A 24,080-nucleotide genomic window follows, 5' to 3' on the forward strand; every position below is an offset into this window, starting at 1 on the left:
ATCTTTGTGTGTGTGTGTGTCTCTCTGTGTATGTGTGTGTGTGTGTACGTCTTTGTGTGTGTCTTTCTTTGTGTGTGTGTGTGTGTGTGTGTACGTCTTTGTGTGTGTGTGTCTTTCTGTGTGTGTGTGTGTGTGTGTGTGTGTACGTCTGTGTGTGTGTCTGTTCTTCTATACTTGCGAGGACCATCGTGGGTTTAAGACCTTACGAGTGAGGACCTTTTGCGAAAGTGAGGACATTTAATATGGTCCTCACTTGTTTTTCACTGTAATGCCTTCTAGAGGCCATTTTATGCTTCTCTCAAAGTTTGAGCGAGGTCCTCGAAAAATAGAAATACGAGAAAAATACACACTTCTATACACACTGCTATTCTTTCATACACACACTTTTGCTCTCTACTGGCTACTAGTGGTTATGAAAATCACTGCTCCTGAGCCTTTTTGCTCTCTACTGCCCTTCTGCCCCTTTTGGTTGTGGATAGTCACTGCACCCAAGTCCTTTTTGCTCTCTACTGCCCCTACTGCTTTTGGACAGTCACTGCACCCAAGCACTTTTTTGCACTCTACTGCCAACTACTGTCTTTGCCCATTCACTGCCCCCAAGCTACTATAACTACAAATGAAGATAATGACAGTTTATCTAATGAAGGAGAAATAAATAGTGCTCTATCGCCTTCAAGTTCAATTCAATTTTATTTATATAGCACCAAATCACAACAAAGGTCACCTGAGGGCACTTTATACTTTAGGGTAAAGACCCTACAAGGTAAGTTAAACATATTATTATGTCTTACTTTTAATATCTGGTCTTGGTCTACCCAAATTCGAAAAGCACACCAATACAGTTTTTTGAAATTAAATGCTGAAATAGAAATATTGAATATGTACTGGCCTAAACTGGGCTATGAGACAGTGCTTCAGTTCCTGAAAAATTACGACTGGATTTTCAATGTAAACTAAACAGTGTGCTAGTTAACATGGGTTTCATCAGTTAATGTCAGACAGGTTTAGAAATTATTAATGCAGCTCATCATTTCTGCCTTCTGGTTCTCATTTTAGGCTTCTCTTTTTAAACCATACTTGTATCTCTCCTATAGAAATGGCATATCAGTAACTTTTTAGACTATTCAGTTAAAAAAAAATCATTTAAGGTCTTGAGGGCTGCTTTCCATTTAGTGTTACCAGCATATTTTACCAAATTATCTCCACAAATAGGAGACTGAATCTGAAAACTACCTTGACCCTGCTTTAGTAGTGAGCTACAAATTGTGTCTACATAACACACTGTATAGACAATGTGCAAGAAACTGTAGTTTTGTTTCAAGTATTTTTCAAACTATTATAAATCATACTGGTGAATTTTGATAGATTATATGAAAGGATGGGCTTCTGTACAAAGGATACATATATTCCTGTGTTCCCTTTTATATTAAAAGCTGGTTCCTCTACTGTAAGCTTCTATTAGTGAAAATCTACCATTAATATATAATCTGTAATGCAATATAATATTGACTTATGTGTTCTTTAATACTTTGTAAAAATTAAATATGTCCCATCCATCAGAAGTGCCCATTTCATTATGGCTGCTTCCAGGAGGATAATAACCAGTGTCAAGAAGCTCAAATGATGTCAAATTGCACTCTTAAACATAACAGTTCAGTTCACTGTACTCAAATGGCCTCTACAGTCATCAGATCTCAATCCAAAAGAGGACCTCTATGATCTCTATGGTGGACCAGGTGATCACATTACATATTATGTGATCACCTGATCCATCATATATATAGATATATATAGATATATAGATATAGATATATATAGATATATATAGAGAGATAGAGATATTTAGAGATATATATAGATATAGATATATATAGATATAGATATATAGAGAGATATATATAGAGATATAGATATATATAGAGATATATAGAGATATATAGAGATTAGAGATATATAGAGATATAGAGATTAGAGATATATAGAGATATAGAGATATATAGAGATATAGAGATATATAGAGATATATATAGAGAGAGAGATATAGAGATATATATATATAGAGAGAGAGAGATATAGAGATATAGAGAGATATAGAGATATATATATACAGTGTTGGGAAGGTTACTTTTAAAATGTATTCCATTACAGAATACTGAATACATGCCCCAAAATGTATTCTGTAACGTATTCCGTTACGTTACTCAATGAGAGTAATGTATTCTGAATACTTTGGATTACTTAATATATTATCGTGCTGTTTACAACTACGTGAATGTACTATTGCTGTGATTTATTACTGTTACCGAAGGTCCGAGGCTCCGAACCGTAGTAAAGGGACCTCTGGCTAATACGGTGGGTTCCGTGTTGGGCTGGTAGCCGAAAACTAGCTTTACTTTGTTGTCTGGGTCAACTTTGCTTGCCAGAGACAGAGAGGCGTTGAAAGACTGCTCCAACGGAACTTATTTTTCCGGAGGAAAACACGAACACAGTGTACAGTTGAGTCTTAATAGCTTACTTACAGCTGGGCTCGTCAGGCACTCTTCTTGGCTGCAGTGGTTATTATTATATTTACATGCTTCCAGCTCCCGTTTTTGCTCCGTGACAGCTCGGACTTTTCCTTTCTCTCCCTCCCTCGCTCACAGACACATAACGTGTATGGTAGTCCATTCTCGCTGCAGCACGGACTACACTGCCCATGAGGCTACATTCTTTAGGGCCATGCCTGTAGCATTCTGCCTTTTAGCTTAGCACAACAACAAAAAGCGCCTCTCTCACCCAGGAAACACGCAGAGAGAGCGCGTCACCCTGTAACCATGGCAACCGTATCGCTGCCGCCTGGAACAACATTACGTAGCTGTCAAACAAACCCAAACAGTCCTGACCCGCTAAGCGCAAGGAAGGGGGCCGGGGACTGGTGAGTGTCAGCACCACAGTCCAGGATGAGACAAGAAACATCCACGAATACATCACGAAGATGGCCCCAACTGACAGCGTGCTCAGTGAATACCTCAGGCAGCAGAAACCCAAGAAAGAGGAGGAAGGCGAGGAACCATCATGGAAGGACAGGCCCCTGCACGGTATGTACCACCGGCAGATAGAGGAGGTGGTTGATATCCAAAAATCCTACCAGTGGCTGGACAAAGCTGGACTGAAAGACAGCACGGAGGCACTAATCATGGCAGCACAGGAACAAGCACTGAGCACAAGATCCATCGAGGCTGGGGTCTATCACACCAGGCAAGACCCCAGGTGCAGGCTGTGTAAAGATGCCCCTGAGACAATCCAGCACATAACAGCAGGGTGCAAAATGCTAGCAGGCAAGGCATACATGGAACGCCATAACCAAGTGGCGGCATAGTGTACAGGAACATCTGTGCGAGTATAACCTGGAAGTCCCGAGGTCAAAATGGGGATTCCCCAAGGGTGATGGAGAATGACCAAGCTAAGATCCTGTGGGACTTCCAGAGACAGACGGACAAAATGGTGGTGGCTAACCAACCGGACATAGTGGTGGTAGACAAACAGAAGAAGACGGCTGTAGTGATCGATGTAGCGGTTCCGACTGACAGCAATATCAGGAAGAAGGAACACCATACCATTCAGCATGAGCTGTCCTTCTTGTATACTCATTTCTGTTTCCTGTCCCTCCTGCTGACTCCAGATCCCTGATGTAATCCCACCCTCACCTTGAACACATCTGTCCCTCCTATTGCAACCTCACCACTGCCTCACCGTCCTCATACATGTCCTGCACCACCCTCACATCCTGACTTACCTCATGCAGTACCACAGTTCCTCTCTTAGCATCCCATCATATTCTTTTGCCAGATCCACAAAGACACAGTGCAACTCTTTCTGACCTTCACTATACTTCTGCATCAACACACTCAAAGCAAACATCACATCTGCACTGCTCTTTTTCAGTGAGAAGCCATACTGCTGCTCATTGATCATCACCTCTCTTCTTAACCTAGCTTCAACAACTCTTTCTTGGTGTGTCTCATCAGCTTTATCCCTCTGTAGTTACTACAGCTCTGCATATCACCCTTGGTCTTGAAAACTGGTACCAGTACACTTATTCATTCCTCACTCTCCAAACTTGTGTTAAACAATCTGGTTAAAAAGTCCTCTCTCCTCAACATCTCCATACTGCCACAGATATGTCATGTGGACCAACTGCCTTTCCTCTCTTCATAGCTGCCTTCACTTCCTCCTTACTAATCCCCTGCACTTCCTGATTCACCAACTTTCCTCCATCTGTCCTCATTTTCTGTCTTCATTATTGTCTTCATTAATGAAGACAATGAGAGAATACTTCCATCTTCTCAACACACTCTCTTCACCATCTTTATCCTTAGTCACTCTAACCTGCTGCACATCCTTTTCAGCTCAATCTCTGTCTAGCTAATTGATACAAGTACTGTTCTCCTTCCTTAGTGCCCAGCCTCACATACATCTCAGTATAAGCTTTTTCCTTTGCCACCTCTATCTTTGCAGTAGGCCTGGCCTCCCAGTATTCCTGTCTACTTTCTCCATCTCCCTGACTATCGCACTTTCTCTTAGCTATTCCTTTGAGGAACTACAGGAAAGTGTCCAATCCACCACCAAGTCTCCTTGTCCTCTTTTCTCTCTCAAAAGATACACCAAACACCTTCTTTGCCTTTCTCTCACCATTTCAGTTGTATTTTTCCAGTCATCTGGTAACTCTTCCCTTCCACCCAGAGAATGTCTCTACTCCTCCCTGAACTAACAACTGCACAACAGTCTTCCTTCTTCAGCTTCCACCATTTAGTTCTTGTCTCTGCCGTCACTCTCTTCCTCTTGTTGACGTCCAAAGTCATCCTACAGACTAGTGTCCAATGCTGCATGGCTACATTCTCTCCTGACACCACCTTGCAGTTTCCTATCTCTTTCAGACTGACCCTTTTGTTTAGGATGTAAGCCACCTGTGTACACTTTCTTCCACTCTTCTACGTCACCTTATGTTCCTCCTTCTTCTTTAAGTATGAGTTCACCCCAGCCATTTCTATCTTCCCTAATTTTGACCTTCTGCATTTCTCTGCTTAACACCATATCTATCTAACACCTCCTCATTATCTCTCTTTCCTTCACCTACATGGCTACTGAAGTCTGCTCCAATCAACACTCTCTACCACTTTATCAAACCAACTGCAGAATTCCTCTTTCTCTTCTAACTGACATCCAACCTTCAACCTGGTCTCCTGCACACACAGTAAATCTACCTTCCTTCTCTCCATTCATATCAGCCAGCTCTCTCCCTTTGCCAGTCATAGTACCTCCACACTCCTGCCTGTCCTTCTCTTCGATTCCTAACACGCTTCTCCCTTTCCTCTTCCTTTGTCTTGAATAGTAGCACAGTTTCCATCGGCTCTCTGTTGGCCAATAGCACAGGAGGCAGTAATTGTTAACCCAGGTTCCGACTGATCTGATATAGAAATACACCAGATGTCATTCCTGAAACAGCCCTCTCTGTTTATCTGGGCTTTGGAGTACACTCCCAACTCCACCCCCCATACACTATCAGTCAAAAATTTGGACACCTTTTGACTTAATGTTTGTTTGTTTTTTACTACTTTCTACATTGTACATACAAACTGAAGACATCAAATATATGAAGCAATATATATGGAATTATATAGCAAAGAGATAGCTGATATGTAACTCTAAATATGTTTTATATTTTAGATTCCACCCTTTGCTTTGTTGACAGCGCTGCAAACCTTTGGCCTTCTCTCACTGAGCTTCATGATGTAGTTACCTGAAATGGTGTAACCTCACAGGTGTACCTTGTCAGGGTTCATTTGTGGAATTTCTTTCTGTCTTTATGGGGTTTGGGCCATCAGTTGTGTTGTCCAGAAGTCAGGTTGGTGCACAGCTGACAGCCCTATTTGACTACTGTTAAAATTCATATTATGGCAACAACCAATCAGCTAAGTAAAGAGAAACTACAGTCCATCATTACTTTAAGAACTGAAGGTCAGTCAATCTGGAAAAATGGTAAAACTTTGAATGTGTCCCCAAGTGCAGTCGCACAAAACATCAAGCACTACAACAAAACTGTCTCACATGAGGCCCGCCCCAGGAAAGGAAGAGCAAGAGTTCCCTCTGCTGCTGAGGATACATTCATCCGAGTCACCAGAATCACAAGGAATGGACATTAGACCAGTGGACATCTGTGCTTTGGTCTGATGAGTCCAACTTTGGTTCTACCTGCCATGTCTTTGTGCGACACAGAAAAGGTGAATGGATGGTCTCGGCATGCGTGGTCCCCACTGTGAAGCATCGAGGAGTTGGTGTGATGGTGTGGGGGGCTTTGCTGGGCTGTGAGTCATTCAAAACTGAAAGCTCACTGTACCAGCATGGCTGCCACAGCATCCTGCAGTGACATGCCATCCTGTCTGGTCTGTGTTTAGTTGGACCATCATTTATTTTTCAACGGGACAATGACCCCAAACACACCTCCAGACTATGTAAGGGCTCTGTGGCCCAGAAGGAGAGTGATGGAGTGCCTACCAGATGGCCTCCACAGTCACCTAACCCAATCCCATTGGAGATGTTTTGGGATGAGGCGGAGCACAGAGCAAAGGCAAAAGGGCCAACAAGTGCTCAGCATCTTATGCGTATTTCTGTTTTCCATTCAGAAAGAACATAACTGTCCACAGCCTTCTGTCATTATTTTTAAACTAGTTACACTAAGCTACTATAAAAATGCTTATACAGAAAAATTATGTTTGATCATCATCAAAAGCCAGATATTTCAAAGTTTCATCTATGAAATATCTGGCTTTCCATCATAACAGATGAAATACGTATTTTGCATTAAATTGCATCATTTCACCTCCTCAAGGGCTCATAATGAGTCCATTGTGTGTGTATATATGTATTTTTTTTTCCATGTGGTAATAATACTTTTAGATAAATACTAAGTACTTTTCCACTACTGATGTATATAAAGTAAAATTAGGCTGTAAATTTAAATCTTACTTTAGATAAATCTTAGTATGTGCTTTTATAATGTGTACTAAATTGTAGTAAAACATGTCAGGGTTCCTTTGTTTCATGTGTTCAGGCCTGTATAATAAGCCTGAGCCAGAGCTGAGCAGAGAATTGTAGCTCACTCTGCTCCCAACTTAACTGATGCCCTGCACCTCCCCATAGCTGCTGCAGTGGGGAGGGGCGGCGAATATTTCAACACTTTGGCAGGTCTGAAGGCAAAAGAGAGTCCAAACCAGGACTAGCAAGATGTACCTAATATAGCTGTTTAGTGTATGTGTGTAAAATAAATAAATAATATGGTAATGGCTCTTTCCACTACTGATATATATAAATTTAAATTAGACTGTAAAACTAAGTCTTACTTTAGATAAATTTTCTTTTGTTATTTCATAATGTGTACTAAACTGTAGTTAAAATAAATGTCACGCTTCCTTTATTTCATATATTGTAGCCTGTAAATCAGGTTTGAGAGTCAGAGCTGAGGAGAAAACTTTGGCTCTCTCTGGTGCTCCATCAGTGACCCTCCCCTCCCCAGCGCACCTGCACTGCAGCTTGCAAACTTTTGCAGGGCATGTGGCGTCATTCAGTCCACAGTCGGAGTAGCCGTTTAAGTGGAGCTCTGAAGACTGCAAAGCAAGCTTTCTGCAGGTAAGATTTCACATTTTTGCTATATGAAAACTGTGCAAATGCTGTTTTTCTAAGAAACAAAAGAAAAGGTATCTTACATTAAGTTTAATTTTTTTTAAACTTAATGACACGCCAATAAATATACTTTTTAATTGAACAATGCATAAAGTTCGTCTCAATCTATATTTGATTACAATTAACTATGCATAATTTTTCTTATAATTGAACATAGGAACAAAATACGATTCCTTCGTGATATATTTAACACTAACTTTTATGCCAAACCTACCGTCCCCTCCCCTCAATTCCTGGCATTTTCTATCTGTATTTCTCTTCAGTCTCGCTCTTAGAAATATAAAATTAACGTAAGAAATTATTATTGGATCTGGTTTCAGTTTAAAAGGGAAAAATGTACGCTTAAAAAAACAAGCGGCCAAACTGTGGTTTGTACCATTTTATTTAGGGTATCTCTTTAAGGCATTTTATAGCTTGACTGGGTTTTCCCCTTCTTTTTAAGTCACAATTTTAGCCTACAGTTAGTCAAAAGGCACTTTTATTCGAGCGCTTTCATCCTTTGTTAAAACCCAACCTCAGTCGCCCAGCTATAACATCTATCAAGTTAGCATTTCAAAATATGTAAAGGAAATGACTGAAGTGTGGCGCATGCATGTAGCAATGCTTCAACTTTCGTTGTCTTAGTGTTTACAATCCAAAATGACTGAAATCATTGTCCTCCTTTATCCGTCATATATAAACGTTCCCACGTGTTTACGCCAACATGGAGTTTTATGGTGGTGTCGACGTTTCAGTGAGCGGCGTCTGTCCGTCCAGTATATCTACTGGCTAGCCGCACATCAGCATGACCCAGCTGAGCAGCGTGCTCTGTTTAGCCTCGTTTGTCTTATTCCTCACATTTGATTTTCACTGTCAAACATAACTGGACAGAAGGCCTGGCGCTCTGCTGCTAAAGTGGGCTTCAGACAGTGTTTTTCTGTGGAACATCAAGGCTGTCATGTAGTATTAATTTGGCTATTCAAAGCAAATAATGTATATGCTTATACAAAATGTAAGCCTTTGTATAGTGTGTTATAATTGTGCCTACCAACAATTGAAAGTGTGTTTATGTGTTGTCTCTTTGGCTGCTATGTTTTAGTGTTATAATAAGACTCACCTTGGAGGCAACAATAACATTCTGTCCTAATATTGTTTTATGTACAGAGAGTTATTAATAAAAGTATGTTAAAAAGGAAATGATGTCACTCTAACAGTGTAGCCATCAGAAGGCATATAAGCTTTCCTATATGACACACTGTTTTTTAAATGCCTAATACTACTATATCTAAAACGGGTGAAACGTTGTGATGCTCCATGTTTTTTTTCGTTTTGTTTTACGTTAAATTTGATAGAGTTGTAGGTCACAGTTTGTAAAGCAGGTTCACCAGCATGAGCGCTCACTGCTAAGACACCTGTAGATTTATTGAGGTGAGCTACTGTAAATGAATGAAAAGAAAAATGAGGTGGAAACGGTGGGGAGCACAGTGTAGTCCAGTTATGTGTTACACATGGGTAATGGGCTGCATCAAAACTGTTGGTGCAGTTGTACTGTATCACCTCAAGTCATTATTGACTGTAACTGGATTATTTAAATGTAACTGAGAAGTAACTTTGACTTTTTCTTTGGTATTAGGTCAAGGAAGCCACGGCAGCAAGCCAAACACAGGTATGTGCCTTCTTATCGAATATTTGAACATGTAGTCTTTAATCTTTACTGAATAAATGCGTAAGAGTGTCAAACAACAGACCAAACAACACATACTACAAACTATAATATGCATTAAGAATCATTATCAGTTAAGGTGGGAACAGGTGATTCCTAGATCAGATGTCATTGTTTTCTAAATGTGATTCTTTGTTGCTCTTAATACGAACAACTGCTGCTAGAACAATACTCATGTGTGTCACATCAGCCCCATGTTCTGCATAAAATGTAAATAAAATAGGCATTGATCAGAAAATCATTTGAAGTCTCTGTACCTGAAAATGGCACAAGGACAACACATGGTTGAAACTCAGCATTTTATAATATAAATGATGTAAGCCAGATATGAGAAACAATCCCAAACAGACAAAAGAAACAGGACAGAGGTGGATGAATATGAAGGTTTGAATAAAGACAGAAAGTTGTTGAACGTAACTTTTGTTTGCAGCCTGTGTCCACATTGCAGACCTGTGCAGTCCTCTGCAGTCTGATACCACGGTCATGCCATAACATCTTATTTTACTTACAGCCTGCAATACACGAGCTCAATGAAGTCTTATAACTTTAAAATGTATCTTTTCACATGTGAAACATTATGTTATTAAGCAGGTTGAAATGGTGAGCAGATTTTCAAATGACAAATTTATTTGGATTTATTCAATTTATTTATGCAACAGGTAGTTTTATCCACTGAGAATTTATTTTACATTTAATTTCATGTATAACGTGTGTTTACAAGCACCATCTCATGGTATATAATCAAGCAATAGGACAAAGTCAGCATCACAGCAGTGGTATGTTTTAAAGAAATTTTTGGTTGATTATTTTAATAAATGTATTTTTCCTAAACAAATTTAAAAAATGCTTATTAATCAGGTTTCCCACATGCTCAGTGATCTTATGGTCGTATTTAGTTTTTGGCTTCATTAGCTTCCAGCTGGAAGCTGATGTCACTTAAATCCCTGTTTGGAGAAACAGCTTTTCTGGTTCAGGAGAGAACATGTAGAATTCCTTACTAGAGGACCTGAAACTGAATCCTGACTGGCATCATCTTAAATTTAAATGGACACGGGTTTTAAAATAAGGTTAGTCTTCTATTCATGATCTCCTGCTTGTTGTTTTATGGTGCATTGTTAGTGTTGTGTATTTTAACCTCCTAGGACCTGGGGTCCACATATGTGGACATCACATTTTGGGTTGTCTCGACCAAAATACTAAACTTTGCTCTACAAGGGAGGGATATCCAGTTACGAGGACATTATACTGCCACTGTTCTATCAAAATTTAAAACAAATGCCCACATATGTGGATCTCATTGTTCTCAGAAACAAGAGAGGTAAAAAAAATTCAGATAATTCTTTGTTTTTACATCAGGTTCCAGTCAGCCCAAATAGCAAAGAGAAATTAAAAATGCCATGAAAGAGTTCAGGTCATAGGAGGTTAAAGCTCATGACAATAGCAATTAGCTTAGGTTATACATTTTACAGTAATGTCATGTTATAGACTTCTCTCTTCATAAAAAATGTCCACATATAATTGTATCCTTTCAATATTTACATTGCAGATGATAATGTGGCCCTCGCATGCAGCGATGACGGCTGTTCTGATAGTGGTGGTAAGTGTTACCTGCTCACTAGTACAGCTGTTGGTATACTGCCTCATGAATAAGCTGCGTTTGTGATAATCTGCTATGCAACTGCAAGTTATGTATGTGACATTGACTAATATTAGAGAGTGACGTTAACCTGTTAGCTTGGGTTCCTAATGGTAAAATGAACTGGGTGGCATGTTACAGCCAAAGAAACACACTGTTGGCCTAGTTCAGTGCTCAGTAATCTATACAACAGATAACACTTGATCATGTACACTCACTCTATAGTGAGCTCTTTTATTACAGCAAGAACTAGACTCACAACACATGAAAAAAAGGACATCTCAGAGATCTGCGGTTTTATCACCACGACCCAGATTCTAAATTAAAAACTGTTACATTTGTCCAGTGCATGTTTACACAAATGCCACCTTTGAATGGCTGTGCTGCATTTTTTTTTTAATTATCTTAACTAAAAGAAGAGTAATTTCATTTCTAGGATGACATAGTGACACTTGGAGAAGTTGAGATAGCTCCTTTGCACGTTGTCGTTGCATCTTTTTTTTTTTGTTTGTCATATTTGTCAACAATACTGTTTGTGTTTGAAGTTTTTTGTGACTCCTGATGGCTAATATTTGACATAGCAGCTACTCCGTGTCCCCCAGAGAAATGAAAAAGGAGGAGGCACTGAGATGGATGAAGGTCAGGTTTTTACAGAGTCATTCAGTACAAAAACTCAGTGAATTAGGAAGATGTGGCATATGAATGTTTCTCTTTTCAGGTGGAAGTTCTCAGCATTTCTCCTATCAAAAGAGACCGGAGCACACCAGCGAAGAGAGTTCAGATGTAGATGGTGAGTTTAAGCATTTGTCTGACATGTAGTGACACTGTTGTGTGTATTCTACTCAAATTCTATTCCTGTACAATCTGCTTTGTACAATAACAGCTACCATTGTTTGTCTGTTTCTGTTTTAGAAGAGAGCAAGGAAGCAAGACTGGCTCTGAGGAAAAGGGAAAAACCAAAGTGGCCAAAGCAAAGGGTGAGATGTTTTAAGCTTTAAATGTATTTAAAATTTTCTGTTTGCAGTATATGAATCAGGTTGTAGACATGACTTTATTTCCTTATAGTTTTGTCCTCTGTGGCAGAATATATGCCTACACAAAGACAAAACTCTTGATAATATTGATCCAGAATTATTTCATTGGCAAGTAGACATAAATTAATAAAAATATTTAAATATCGCTTCACATTGAGTTGAAGAGGAGAATGCAGGCAAGGTGGAGTGGGTGGAGATGGGTGTCAGGGGTGGTGTGTGACAGAATAAAGCAGCAAGAGCGAAAGGTAAGCTTTACAAGGCGGTAGTGAGGCAAGCTATGATGTATGATTTGGAGATAATGGCTCTAACAAAAGACAGGAGGCTGAGCTGCAGGTTTTCATTGGGAGTGACCAGGATAGGGTGAGATGGAGGCAGATGATCCGCTGTGGCGACCCCTAAAGGGTGCAGCTGAAAGAATTAATGCTTCACATTCATTGTTACATCTATGATTAGTTAGGCTACCTATTCTGGTAAGGGACTAATTTAACCTGCTGTGTTGCAAGAACAACACTACAATACACATGGCAGCGTTCTGCAGGTCATTTAAAACGTCTGAAATGAAAACAAAGGAAAATACAGTCTGAAAATGTCTTATAATATTGTGAAAGAAAATTTCCGTTAAAGGTCCCATGATTTACCTCATTTGGTGTTGGCTCAGCGGTATGGTATCGCTTCCTGTTTCATGGTTAGATAAACTATAGGAATGCCTTGAAGACACAAAGACCTGGATGGCCTCTTATTTTCTGCTTCTTAATTCAGATAAAACTGAGGTTATTTTACTCGGCCCTGAAAATCTTAGAAATATGCTATCTAACCAGATTCTTACTCTGGATGGCATTACCTTGGCCTCCAGTAACACTGTGAGGAACCTTGAGTCATTTTGACCAGGATATGTTCTTCAAAGCACATATTAAACAAATATGTAAGACTGCTTTCTTCCATTTGTGTAATATCTCTAAAATTAGAAATATCCTGTCTCGGAGTGATGCTGAAAAACTAGTTCATGCATTTATTACTTCCAGGCTGGACTACTGTAATTCATTATTATCAGGAAGTCCTAAAAACTCCCTGGAAAGTCTTCAGTTAATCCAAAATGCTGCAGCAAGAGTACTGACAGGGACTAGAAAGAGAGAGCAGATTTCTCCTGTATTGGCTTCCCTTCATTGGCTTCCTGTTAAATCCAGAATTGAATTCAAAATCCTGCTCCTCACATACAAGGTCTTAAATAATCAATGACCTCAATGACCTTGTAGTACCATATCACCCTATTAAAGCACTTCACTCTCGCACTTCAGGCTTACTTGTTGTTCCTAGAGTAAGTATAATGGGAGGGAGAGCCTTCAGTTTTCAGGCCCCTCTTCTGTGGAACCAGCTTAGTTTGGATTCAGGAGACAGATACTATCTCTACTTTCAGGATTAGGCTTCAAATACTTTAGATACTTCATATTTTTTCAATATTATAGTTTTATCTTCTTTTGAAAAACCAGCCTGTTTCAGTACACTTCTCAATAATCATGATTGATCAGATATTATAATATTTGCCTTATTTAAGACAATTGCAAATTATTAAAGTCTGACAGTTTGTTTTTTTATTTTTTTTCACAAAAATAGTTTTATGGTGAATTATTTTACCAGCAGTAACTAGTTAGTATCTGATTTGCCTAAATGCAATAAGTAGCTGTGAAAACAAAATGGATCAGACTCAATTGGCTGTTGTTTCATTTTGTAAGTACATTACTCAATAATTGATCCCATGTTTCTGTAATCTTTAAAATACTAAATTTTAAAGTGCTTACTACATATCTTGGGTACAAATTTTTGAGTAAACCGTTTAGCCTACAGTTGGGTTAGGCATTTCCTGTAAATATATACAAGCAGAACCCAGTTTCTAATAAAATCTACAGTTTCATATATGTTGTAAAGTTAACCGTCCACATTGTGTTTTGTGTTATTTGTAGAGAAACCCTCTGTGAAGGTCAAGAGGCCGTGGAGTGGAGTGGAGAAAACAGCAGTACAAAGACGGTTATCAGCTTTTCTGATTTGTCGTTTTGGCAGGCATACAAACAAATCAAGTACTTAATGATCACTTTGTTGGTGTAAGTCATGAGACTTAACAATTGCTGACCTAACAACCGTTACCCTTCTGGAATTGATGTTCCATTGTGTAATAAATGGAGTTTGCTTTTGTTGCAGCTTTCTGGGAAGTTATTTGGTATTCTGTTTATGTGTAAATTTCAAATTGTTCAACTTACACATTATTTGGTTGCACTAAAATAGAAAATAGAAGAGAGTAACTGGAAAAAAAAAAAAAAATTGTAGAGACAGAAACAAACTCAAAAGCACCCCTGGTGAAAAATCACCCGAATAGCACCCTATGGCCATGTCCTCATTCTAATAGTAAAATAAGTTTTTTTCTACTTGAGTGTTTTAAGATTTTGAGGTGATTTTTGGTGTCAGAGAGCCACCCAGTGTTCAAAAATGGCAAAGATTTGACTGCAAGTGTACCAGAAATGGTGGTCCTCACTTTGATAGTGCATTTACCTGGTCCTCGGTCGGCATGCAAGACAGGAATGTGTGTGTGTGTGTGTGTGTGTGTGTCTTTCTGTGTGTGTGTGTGTGTGTGTGTCTTTCAGTCTGCCCCAGGGCAGCTGTGGCTACAACTGTAGCTTGCCTCCACCAGTGTGTGAATGTGTGTGTGAATGGGTGGATGACTGGGTATGTAAAGCGCTTTGGGGTCCTTAGGCGGGGCTAGTAAAAACGCTATACAAATACAGGCCATTTACCATTTCTGTGTGTGTGTGTTTTCCTCACAGGAGAAACTCTGTGCTCTCGTTGAGCGTCTGTGTTTTGAAGCTGTGGAGAAAATCCTGAAGCTGGTCGATCTGAGCGTTATGAAGAGCGGCGAGACCGTGGGCCAGATGCATGATGGGAGCGAGGATGCTTCAGAGACAGCCAGAGGTCAGTACTCTGAGCTCTGATTGGCTGCAGATTGAACAGCTGGGACGGGGTCTCTGAAAGAATGATTACATCACCACCTAAACGTCTCAGATTGTATACTTACTGTTTCCTGTTTTGCAGGCGAAGGTGGCGGTGGCGCTCCCCTCCCCCCCTTAGAGCAGACCTACATCTTGGTTTACGAGGTCAGTGAGTGAGTCCAGCAAACCGCCAGAGAATGAGCACTAAGCGAACACTGACACCTGTCCTCTGTCTTTCAGAACGCTGCCGCCGACTCACAGTGTGTGCTGGTGTCACTGCAGAGCCACGCTAATGGTGAGAAACCCCCGCCATCAGTTGCTCCTTTGATTTGTCACTCATTAAACCTGAAAAACACGAGGTTCTTATACACAGTGTGGGTGTTACGCAGCAGGCCACGCCCCCAAACAGGCACGTGTTTGGTGAAGGTGTTGTCTGTAGCGTGACATCACAGCATCACAATTGGCTGTGACATCATATTTTCTAAGGTTACCCGATAGTTTGTTAAGGTGTGCCAGAACTATCCGACTGTCCCGTCTACGAGTAACGTCCCGCTCACAGACTTCCTGTTGCTCTGTTGCAGGTGGAAATGAAAGCACGCGCGATGTAACAGGTCAGGGGACTGAGCTGTCCCCCTCCTCACCTGTGCCTCAGGCCGATGACCATGAGTACGCTCGCTTGACGTCGCCTCCATCCAGCAGTGCCTCAGTGGCAGTGGGCGGGGTCAGGAAGAGGCCTCGCGGCCGCAGGAAGGGAGCACCACTTGTGGCGTCTGGTGAGGCAACAGAAACTCACCAACAGTGCTCGCACTGCGCCATGTTGTTTCCAAACAGCGAGCGGATCGCCGACCACGAGAAGAAGGCTCACCCGGCATGCTCGGTGTGTGGCGTGCGGTTCACTGGCATCCTGAAACTGCGTGAACACGAGTTGAAAAATCACGGGCTGCTGCCATACACCTGCGACTTCTGCCCGAAGAGGTTCAACCACAAGGCGCACCGCGACCTGCACGTGAAGGCGCGGCACACCGGCGAGAAGAGCTGCCACTGCGACATCTGCGGGAAGGGCTACGCCTGCGCGAGCGTGTTGAAGACGCACCGCATCACGCATTTCGACAAGTCGTTCATCTGTGACATCTGCGGGAAGGGCTTCTACCACGCCTGCCACCTGACGCGCCACAAGCTGGTGCACCAGGAAGTGCGGCCGTTCCGCTGCGCCACCTGTGGGAAGGGCTTCACGCAGGCCGCCAACCTGCGCAGCCACCAGGCGACACACACCGGCGAGCGGCAGCTCTGCTCTGTCTGTGGCAAGAGCTTCCGCTGCCTGAAAAACCACGTCATCAGCAAACACTCACACGAGCTGCCCGCCGATGAGCTGCCCGCTGTCGACGCCATCGTTAGCTGTGAGGTCTGCGGCAAGAAGTTCCCGAACCCGTCGCAGTACCGCGCACACCAGCGGAGCCACACCGGGGAGAAACCTTTCCACTGCGACATCTGTGGGAAAAGCTACCGTCTGAAGGAGCTGCTGCGCGACCACCGCTACACACACACCGGAGAGAAACCATACCGCTGCTCGCTATGCCCCAAGACCTTCAACCTCGCCACAAGCTTCATGAGGCACCGCAGCATCCACAGCGGCGAGACGCCGTACAGCTGCCGCGACTGTGGCAAACACTTCCGCCTGCTGACCTTTCTCAAGGCTCATCTGCAGACCAAAGCTCACCTGAAGCAGACGCAGCAGACAGCAGCGCAGGGAAACGCCCTCCCACCAGTCAGCAGCATCGAACAGGAGGCGGTCCGAGGCGGATCCATAATCGCTGCCCAGCTGGTGTCGAGTCTTTAAAGCAAAACGATGAAACCGTAAACACAAACGGGGAGTGGAAGAACTCCCCGTTTGTGTTTACAGTGTTTAAGAACTCAGTGGCCACGGTCGCACTCTGCACCAAAGCTGTGAGGCGTGGCGCCGCGTGGTCGTTAAACTCGTATCTGTTTGGTAATAAATTAGTTATTACTGATGTGTCCTATGACGTCTTTTAATTTTGAAAACAAACTCAGATCAGAAATGATCGCCACGCCGAAAAATGAAGAATGACGTTTGTATTATTTGGGGCGTGGCCTCTTTGACAGGTGAATGACCGTTCTTTATATACAGTCTGATTCCAGCCCACACATACACACAGTTCCTCCACTGCACTTTCAGAATAGAGCACCTGGAATTTTGACCAGTTGTCCTGCTTTGTGACCTTTGACCTCTGTTGTGTCGGCCGTGCCCCTCTGTGATAGCTGCTGATGTAATCCAGCTGTTTTTCATCTGAACAGAGGTGAGATTAAAGGATCCAATCAGCAGATAATCCTGACCCTTTGTGTTTGAACAGTTTAATCACCGTGGCGACGGCTGATTGCTACTGTTGTCTGTGGTCGTGTCCAAATTCATGGGCTGCATCCTCCTGAGGACCCGGCCTTCGCGGTCTACGTGGGCCGGGTCCTCAGAAGGTCGGGTAGGCCGGAAGTAAATGGCTGTGAAATGGGACGGTCTAGCCTTCTGATTAACGTCACCGCTGTCTCGGTGGAGTTTAATAAACTCGGCCGTCTGCTCCTTGCTATCTAAAATATAACAGGACACTGGCGTAAATTCTCGACCGTCTCATACTTCTGTTTAATCAGTTTTCTGTTTGATGTTTAGTCAGCTGTGTGAAAACCAAGGAGGAACCCACCCGGGGGATTAATAAAGTTTTATTTTATCTAATCTAATCTAATATCTTTAATCTCAGCCAAACCGATTTACTCACGAACAAATAAAACACTGAAAAAAGCCAAACAATATCCTTTTTAGGTTGTCTAAGTGACTTATATATTACGTTTAACCAGAGTAGCGAAAGTCCGCGGTGATCTGAAAATGATGTGCCTGGAGTTGTGCCGTTCTCGGCGGCTTCAGTGGCCCTCGAGCTCCCAGCTAGCTATCGAGCTGGTGGGTAACAGACGTCTCCGAAAACGTTGAAGCATTTTTGCAAATATGCGATGTCTTGATAAACCGAGCAGATATTTGATGTTTACACAGCTACTTTCTCGCCTGAAAATATGTTAAAAGTGTATTTTGTGACCCAGAAAGATTAATAAGAGTAATTTTAAAACTTAGTAGCGGCCGCCATTGTTGGAAACTGGAGTTTGGCTGGGCTGCGCTATGAATTCTGGGATATGGTGGGCCACAAAGGACACACCCGACCCATCCTTCAAATTCGGGGAAAAGGAGGACGCATTTGTCGGCTGCATTCGGAGGAGTCCACGAATTTGGACAGCCTTCGGCGCGTCGCTGTGACGTAATCGGTCTACAAATGCGGCCTCAGGAGGATGCAGCCCATGAATTTGGACACGACCTCTGTTTACCTGTTAAGTCCGCCATGTTTTCCATGTCCCTGTGTCAGAGCTGCAGCTGTTAATCCCAGTTTCGATGAGGGCTAATAATTGTGACAGCTTATTGGCTGGCAGGCATGCGAGGAGCTGCAGATTTGACGTGGACGTCGGCGAGGTGGTCAAACTCTCACAGGGTTAAAGCTGAAGCGTTGCTGACAGCGGGGATCAGCTGTTTATGTCAGATTAATCGTGTCTTTTGTCATGTTTTACTGTTGTTATCCACACAGGAAACACTCGGCGGTAACTTCCTGTCTCTAATCTTTGAAAGCCTCGTATTTCAGCTCGTCTCTTTATAAACATAAAGACATAAAGAAAATTCTGAGAATAAAAAAAGTGGAAATGTGCAGATTACAGTAGTTTGGGCATCCGTCCTCTTTATTGGTCGAGGCTGTAACCATGGATATCTGTCCACTGCATACATTTCATTTTGTACAAATCCAGCAGCTTCTCTTCAGCGTCCTCGTGCTCATCGCTGGCTGGAAGACAAATCACCTCCTTGTTTTAGCTAAAACTGAGTCTGAAGTACGACCTCACGCACTCGATGACAAACGGCCTTCCTGTTTGACTCGTTTGGTCTTGTGTGCGATCTTCAGACCTCGCGCTGACATTTTAATAAAACACGCAGAGAGGAACTCGTGTTTCGCACGCTTTGCTTGTTTCTGTGCCGCAGGTTTTTCCACATCTGTGGACACTCGGCTAACAGAGCCTCCTTTAGAAATGCAAAACACCCAAACTGCTCGCACAGGTGTGCCATCACTTTTAAATATCTGCAGGTTTTAATGTGAGCGGGCGGCTTCATGAGGACGCTCAGCCTGGGACACCTTAGTTCAAATTTAAATGGTTTCTTTATGTTTACAAAGGAAGTGATGTAACAGGTTTCCACCAATAAGAAGACGAGAAAGGAAATTGTGTGTAGTTCTAATGAATAAATGTGACAATAAAAAGTGAACATGAGCAGATAAAAGTTGACATTCTGACTTTAATTTAAATGTAATATAAAAAACATCATTATGGGATTAAAAATGTAAACATGTTTTTATTACATGTTTCTGAATAAATATGAAATAAATTCTCGAAAATAATCAGTAGTAGTGAGTGAATTCATTGTTTTTTAATTATTATTATTATTATTATTTTACAAAAAAAAGAGTTTATTTCATAAATAAAGTTCAGAATTTCATTTTAACTCTTCAATCCAAAACTCAGACTTCAGGTCTAATTCTGTTCATAATGCTGAGGATGCAGGAGCACAGAAACTCGGCACTACTGTTCCTCCATACCTGCTGCACCTGGACACACCTGAGGGGTGGGAGGGCCGAGGGACTGGCTCTGAGGAGCGGAGGTGTTCCAGTCTCACAGCTGACCGCTCAGGATCGACATGGCCGCGCGCAGCAGGTGGCCCGGGCTCTTCTGGGCCGTGCTGAGCCGCCGCAGGGCTCCGGGACCCGGCAGGTGCCTGTCCTACCAGCCTCACCCTCCTGCCCCCGGGACCTGGAGCACCGAGCTGTCCCGGCTCTCCCACGGGGACCTGTACCGGCTCTCCGTTACGGACCCAGATCGGTTCTGGGGGTCTGCCGCCGCCGACAGGCTCCGCTGGGCGGAACCGTTCCACCGGGTCCGGGACTGCGACCTGAGCAGCGGGAGGATCGGCTGGTTCCTGGGAGGAAAGCTCAACGTGTCCGGTGAGTTTTCCGCCGATCAATAACCTGACCGATTTAATCCGAGTTCCTCCGTCGTGCTCAGTCAATCTTCCCGGTGTCGGAGAGTCGGTCACGTTTCCTGCGCGAGCCAATCAATAACACGCTAATAACTCTGTTATTAATCAGTGATCGATACTGACCGCAGGAGCCCTGAACTCCTCTGTGCGGGGAGCCAGTGTCTGCACCAGACTTCATTCAAAATGTGCCTGATTTTACTCGCCTGTGTGTGCGGCTGTTTGTGCGCTTCAGTCAAAGTTTGTAATGCAGAAAAAGTTGATAAAAAGCCGAACGGAGCCAGACTTCAGTCAGATTTTCACTTCATTTTCACTTCGTCAGCTGTTTCCACACTAATCTAATCTCCCATCAATCAGTAACAACAGTGCTGCTGCAGCTAGCAGCCCTACTTTAATTACACTTACTGATGTGTTTTATCTGATTAAGTAGTTTTGTACCTTGATTTTCTCTGGAGTGTGTTTGATGCTTTAATGCGTGTTTAATGAAAAAATAAAGCCTGTAGGAAGTGTAAGGGACTCTCTGGGTCTGCAGCTCTGATGAAGAGGCTAAATGAAGGTGTTGTTGTCACACAGTTTGATCATTGAGGCCTGAGCTCAGTTTAAAACCTGCTTACAGTCAGAGCTGCTGGTGTAATAGTGGTGGGGGTGTTCTTTTGTTGCTGATCAGTCACAGTTTGAAGCTCTGGCCCGTCTGAGTGTTTGTATGGCGGCTCCTAATGAGGGCAGAAAAAGGACGACTCACCAGACGTCAGAAATGTGTTTGTTTCACAGTTTGTTCTGTGGCTCGGACTGAAGCACATGTAAAGGTTAATAATGGTTCTGCTTTCAGACCAAGCTTTATTCATGCAGACAGTCATGTGTTTTTGCACATGAATGAATCCTTTTAAACAAACGCATGTTATCGATCATGTGGGCGTGTCTGTTTCTGTGTTAATGCATGTGAGTACATATAATGATCATAAAATGAAGGTAAAGTTCAGTCCTGTGCCGCAGGCTTCTCTCATCACCTTTTTATGAATACGCACAGCTCCCTGTGTGGTCGTTTGTTTCCGTTTTTTACCACACCCGTTACTTTCATGTTGCTGGGCGGAGCCACCGCTGCTGACTGAGCTGATAATGAGCTGTTGGCACAAGGAGGAGGCGTGCTCTGGAGGAATGTGCTCGGCTGATAACAGGGTGAGAGCTCTCAGTTCGGCCTCTGATTCTGCACACACTCACCTGGACTTCATCCAAACCATTTTATACTGTTTTATATCCAACAGGTCAAAGGTCACCTTTACTGTCACATGATTATGTTTCAGACCATGACTGCAGAAACTGGTGACCCCTGAAGCTCAGCTCAAGCCCACATGTCAGTAACACACCTGTCAATAAGACACCTGATGAATGCTGTTGATAGACTTCAGCACTGAAGTCTATCAACACATGTTTGATAGACTTCTCCTGATTGTTGACTTCAGGAGAGCACGGAGAGATCACTGTCCACTGAACATCGATGGATCCTCTGTGGAGGTTGTCAAGAGCACCAGGTTCCTTGGTGTCCACCTGGTGGAGAACCTCTCCTGGTCCCTCAACAATAGTTCCATAACTACGAAGGCCCAGCAGCGTTTCTGCTTCCTGTGGAAGCTGGGCCATCTCCCTCCATCCATTCTCACCACCTTCTACAGAGGGACTATCGAGAGCGTCCTGAGCAGCTGCATCACTGTCTGGTACGGTAACTGCACTGTATCGGATTGCAAGACCCTACAACTGATAGTGAGAGCAGCTGAGAAGATCATTGGAGCCTCTCTTCCCTCCATCATAGACACCTATCTCACCCGCTCCATCTGCAAAGCCACCAGCATCGTGGAGGACCCCACACACACTCTTCACCCTGCTGCCTTCTGGAAAGACGTCCCGTCCCGACTGAGGAACAGCTTCTTCCCCCAAACCGTCAGACTCCTGAACACTCGGTGACTGGACTGACCAGTTACATTTTGCTCAGTCTTTTGCACATTTCTATTGCACAGTTGTGTCTAATGTTGCACTGTTTTTGTTGTGTTTTTGTGCTGATTGTCTGCAGCAGGGTGTTGGAGGAACGCTGTCTCAGTTTACTGTGTATTGAACCACTGCACACGGTCGAAATGACAATAAAGCCACTTCACCTGATCAGTAACATACACCTGCAGCTCTTTACCTGAGACAGGGGAGGAGCTGGCGTCCTGTTGGGACATTTTTATGTGACGTTCTGATCTGTGTGCTGAAGTTGAATGTTTCTGCTTCAGTGTTTGCAGCAGAGGTTATTGTTGCTGCCGCTGCTGTGCTCGTTGATCTTTATTGATGTGATTTGATAGAAATCAAGAATTAAAGTCAGCGGACTGATTGTTTATTGGGTTAAATAAGAGTCAGTGATCAGACTGGAAGTTTCATATATTAGCATACTGTGTGCATGTTACTGTGTAGACAGTGCTATGAGTAATAATACTACTAATGGTTTACTGAGTATCTGCCTCTCTGCAGGGTGTGACCTGACTGCGTTTCTCTCTTTATCCTCCTCTGTTGTTTTTCTCTCTCACATGATAATCCAATAATAATCCAATAATATTCCAATAATATTCCAATCACGCCGGCTGGAGGATTTCTCTCCAATCTGATTGGATGCTTTTCTTTTCTGTTCCTGCTCTTTGTTACATAAATGACTTTGTAAAGCTGCTGCGTGACAGGATCTGCAGATTTAAGCCCATTTTTAGATTAATGTTCAATCAGAACATAAATGAAGATGCTCTGCATCACACGATGTGTTTGCAGCACTTTGCATCAGATACAGAATTAATCATTAGAGGATCTGAGAGATGCTGACGCCACAAAACACGAGAGATAGAGGACACAGCTGCAGCTGCAGGTCTTTAAGGTTTCACGATGAACTGAAACCTGATGAGATAAAACGAGTAAGTATAGGAGTGTGATGATGTTTGTCACACTGGCTTGAATCATGTCTTCTCAAAGATTATTAAACAATGAAGAGAAACATTTGTTTCCTCAGCTTCAAAGGTTTGCTTAGTAGAACTGATCATGTTTTAGTCAGTCAGAGTTTCTGCATGAAATCCACCTCCGAGGCTGAAAATCCAGAAGCAAAGTGAGTAAAGTGAAATATTGGCGGTGTGATTTTCACCACAAACACCATCACTGAGACTCTGCGAGCACTCAGAGTCAGGCCGGTCTGTGAATCTATCAGTGCATAACTTTCAGACCTCCACCAGACGTTCCTGTAGCTGCTGACAGGACTCAGCAGCCGTGAGGAGGAATTCTGGATTCTGCTTTTTGAAAAGTCTGGATGTCCTGATTAAACAGCCTCAGATGATGCAGCAGGATCTCATTCAGGGGGAGACCATCTGTGCAGCTCTGAGGAAGTTAACAAGCTGCATTAAGCCATCCAGGGCTGAAAAAGAAAGCCTCAAACCTGCAGTTTCTCTCGTGTCCAGCAGAGGCAGCAGTGAGTCAACATATTGACAGCCTGATACACAAACATTTCTGGTGTCTGTAGATAATTTACCCCCATAACACTTCTACAGGTGTAGCATGTAGGACTGAGGCTTAAAGCATTATTAGGGGTGTGGCCTCTTTGACTAACAGGTGCCTCAGGTTGTAGAGCGTACAGATTTCTGAGGTTGTGAACTTGCGTTCTGCTCTGGTTTTAGTTTAGTTTGATTTCCACATTCGTCAGTGCTCTTTAGCTCCGCGTATTTCCAGTCGTGTTGTGGTCAGGGTTTATTCCCTGTAGTTCCCAGCCTTCCCTTGTGGGGGTTTTTGGTCTCTGGTCAGTGCCGTCCTGTTTTGTGTTTGGGTCACTTTGTATAAATAGGCTCAGTCTGCCCGTGCCGTTGTGTCTGTTTGCCGTCCTCGTTTGTGTCCTGCC

General features: G+C 42.8%; 2 protein-coding genes across 14 annotated transcripts in view; both read left to right on the top strand.

Moving 5' to 3' along the window:
* LOC116329598 (zinc finger protein 45-like) overlaps window positions 1–17,580 on the top strand; it is a 37,877-nt gene extending 20,297 nt beyond the window's left edge. For 2 of the 13 annotated variants that reach the window (XM_039621360.1, XM_039621361.1), the window contains 4 exons: window positions 14,905–15,049; window positions 15,170–15,231; window positions 15,307–15,361; window positions 15,648–17,580. In XM_039621360.1, coding sequence (XP_039477294.1) covers window positions 14,905–15,049; window positions 15,170–15,231; window positions 15,307–15,361; window positions 15,648–16,903 — 1,518 coding nt within the window. In that variant the 3' untranslated portion in view covers window positions 16,904–17,580. Of the gene's footprint in view, window positions 1–7,597; window positions 7,666–9,331; window positions 9,365–9,998; window positions 10,489–10,510; window positions 11,019–11,638; window positions 11,697–11,775; window positions 11,848–11,969; window positions 12,035–13,965; window positions 14,188–14,904; window positions 15,050–15,169; window positions 15,232–15,306; window positions 15,362–15,647 lie in introns of those variants that run through there. The other 11 variants (XM_039621357.1, XM_039621355.1, XM_039621358.1 and 8 more) reach the window with 11 other exon arrangements.
* Window positions 17,581–19,655: 2,075 nt separating this feature from the next.
* acss1 (acyl-CoA synthetase short chain family member 1) overlaps window positions 19,656–24,080 on the top strand; it is a 29,953-nt gene continuing 25,528 nt past the window's right edge. Inside the window, exon 1 of the mRNA XM_031751644.2 lies at window positions 19,656–20,153. Coding sequence (XP_031607504.1) covers window positions 19,850–20,153 — 304 coding nt within the window. The 5' untranslated portion in view covers window positions 19,656–19,849. The remainder of the gene's footprint in view (window positions 20,154–24,080) is intronic.

This window comes from Oreochromis aureus, linkage group 13 (genome assembly GCF_013358895.1).
Source record: "Oreochromis aureus strain Israel breed Guangdong linkage group 13, ZZ_aureus, whole genome shotgun sequence".
Taxonomy (NCBI): Eukaryota; Metazoa; Chordata; class Actinopteri; order Cichliformes; family Cichlidae; genus Oreochromis; species Oreochromis aureus.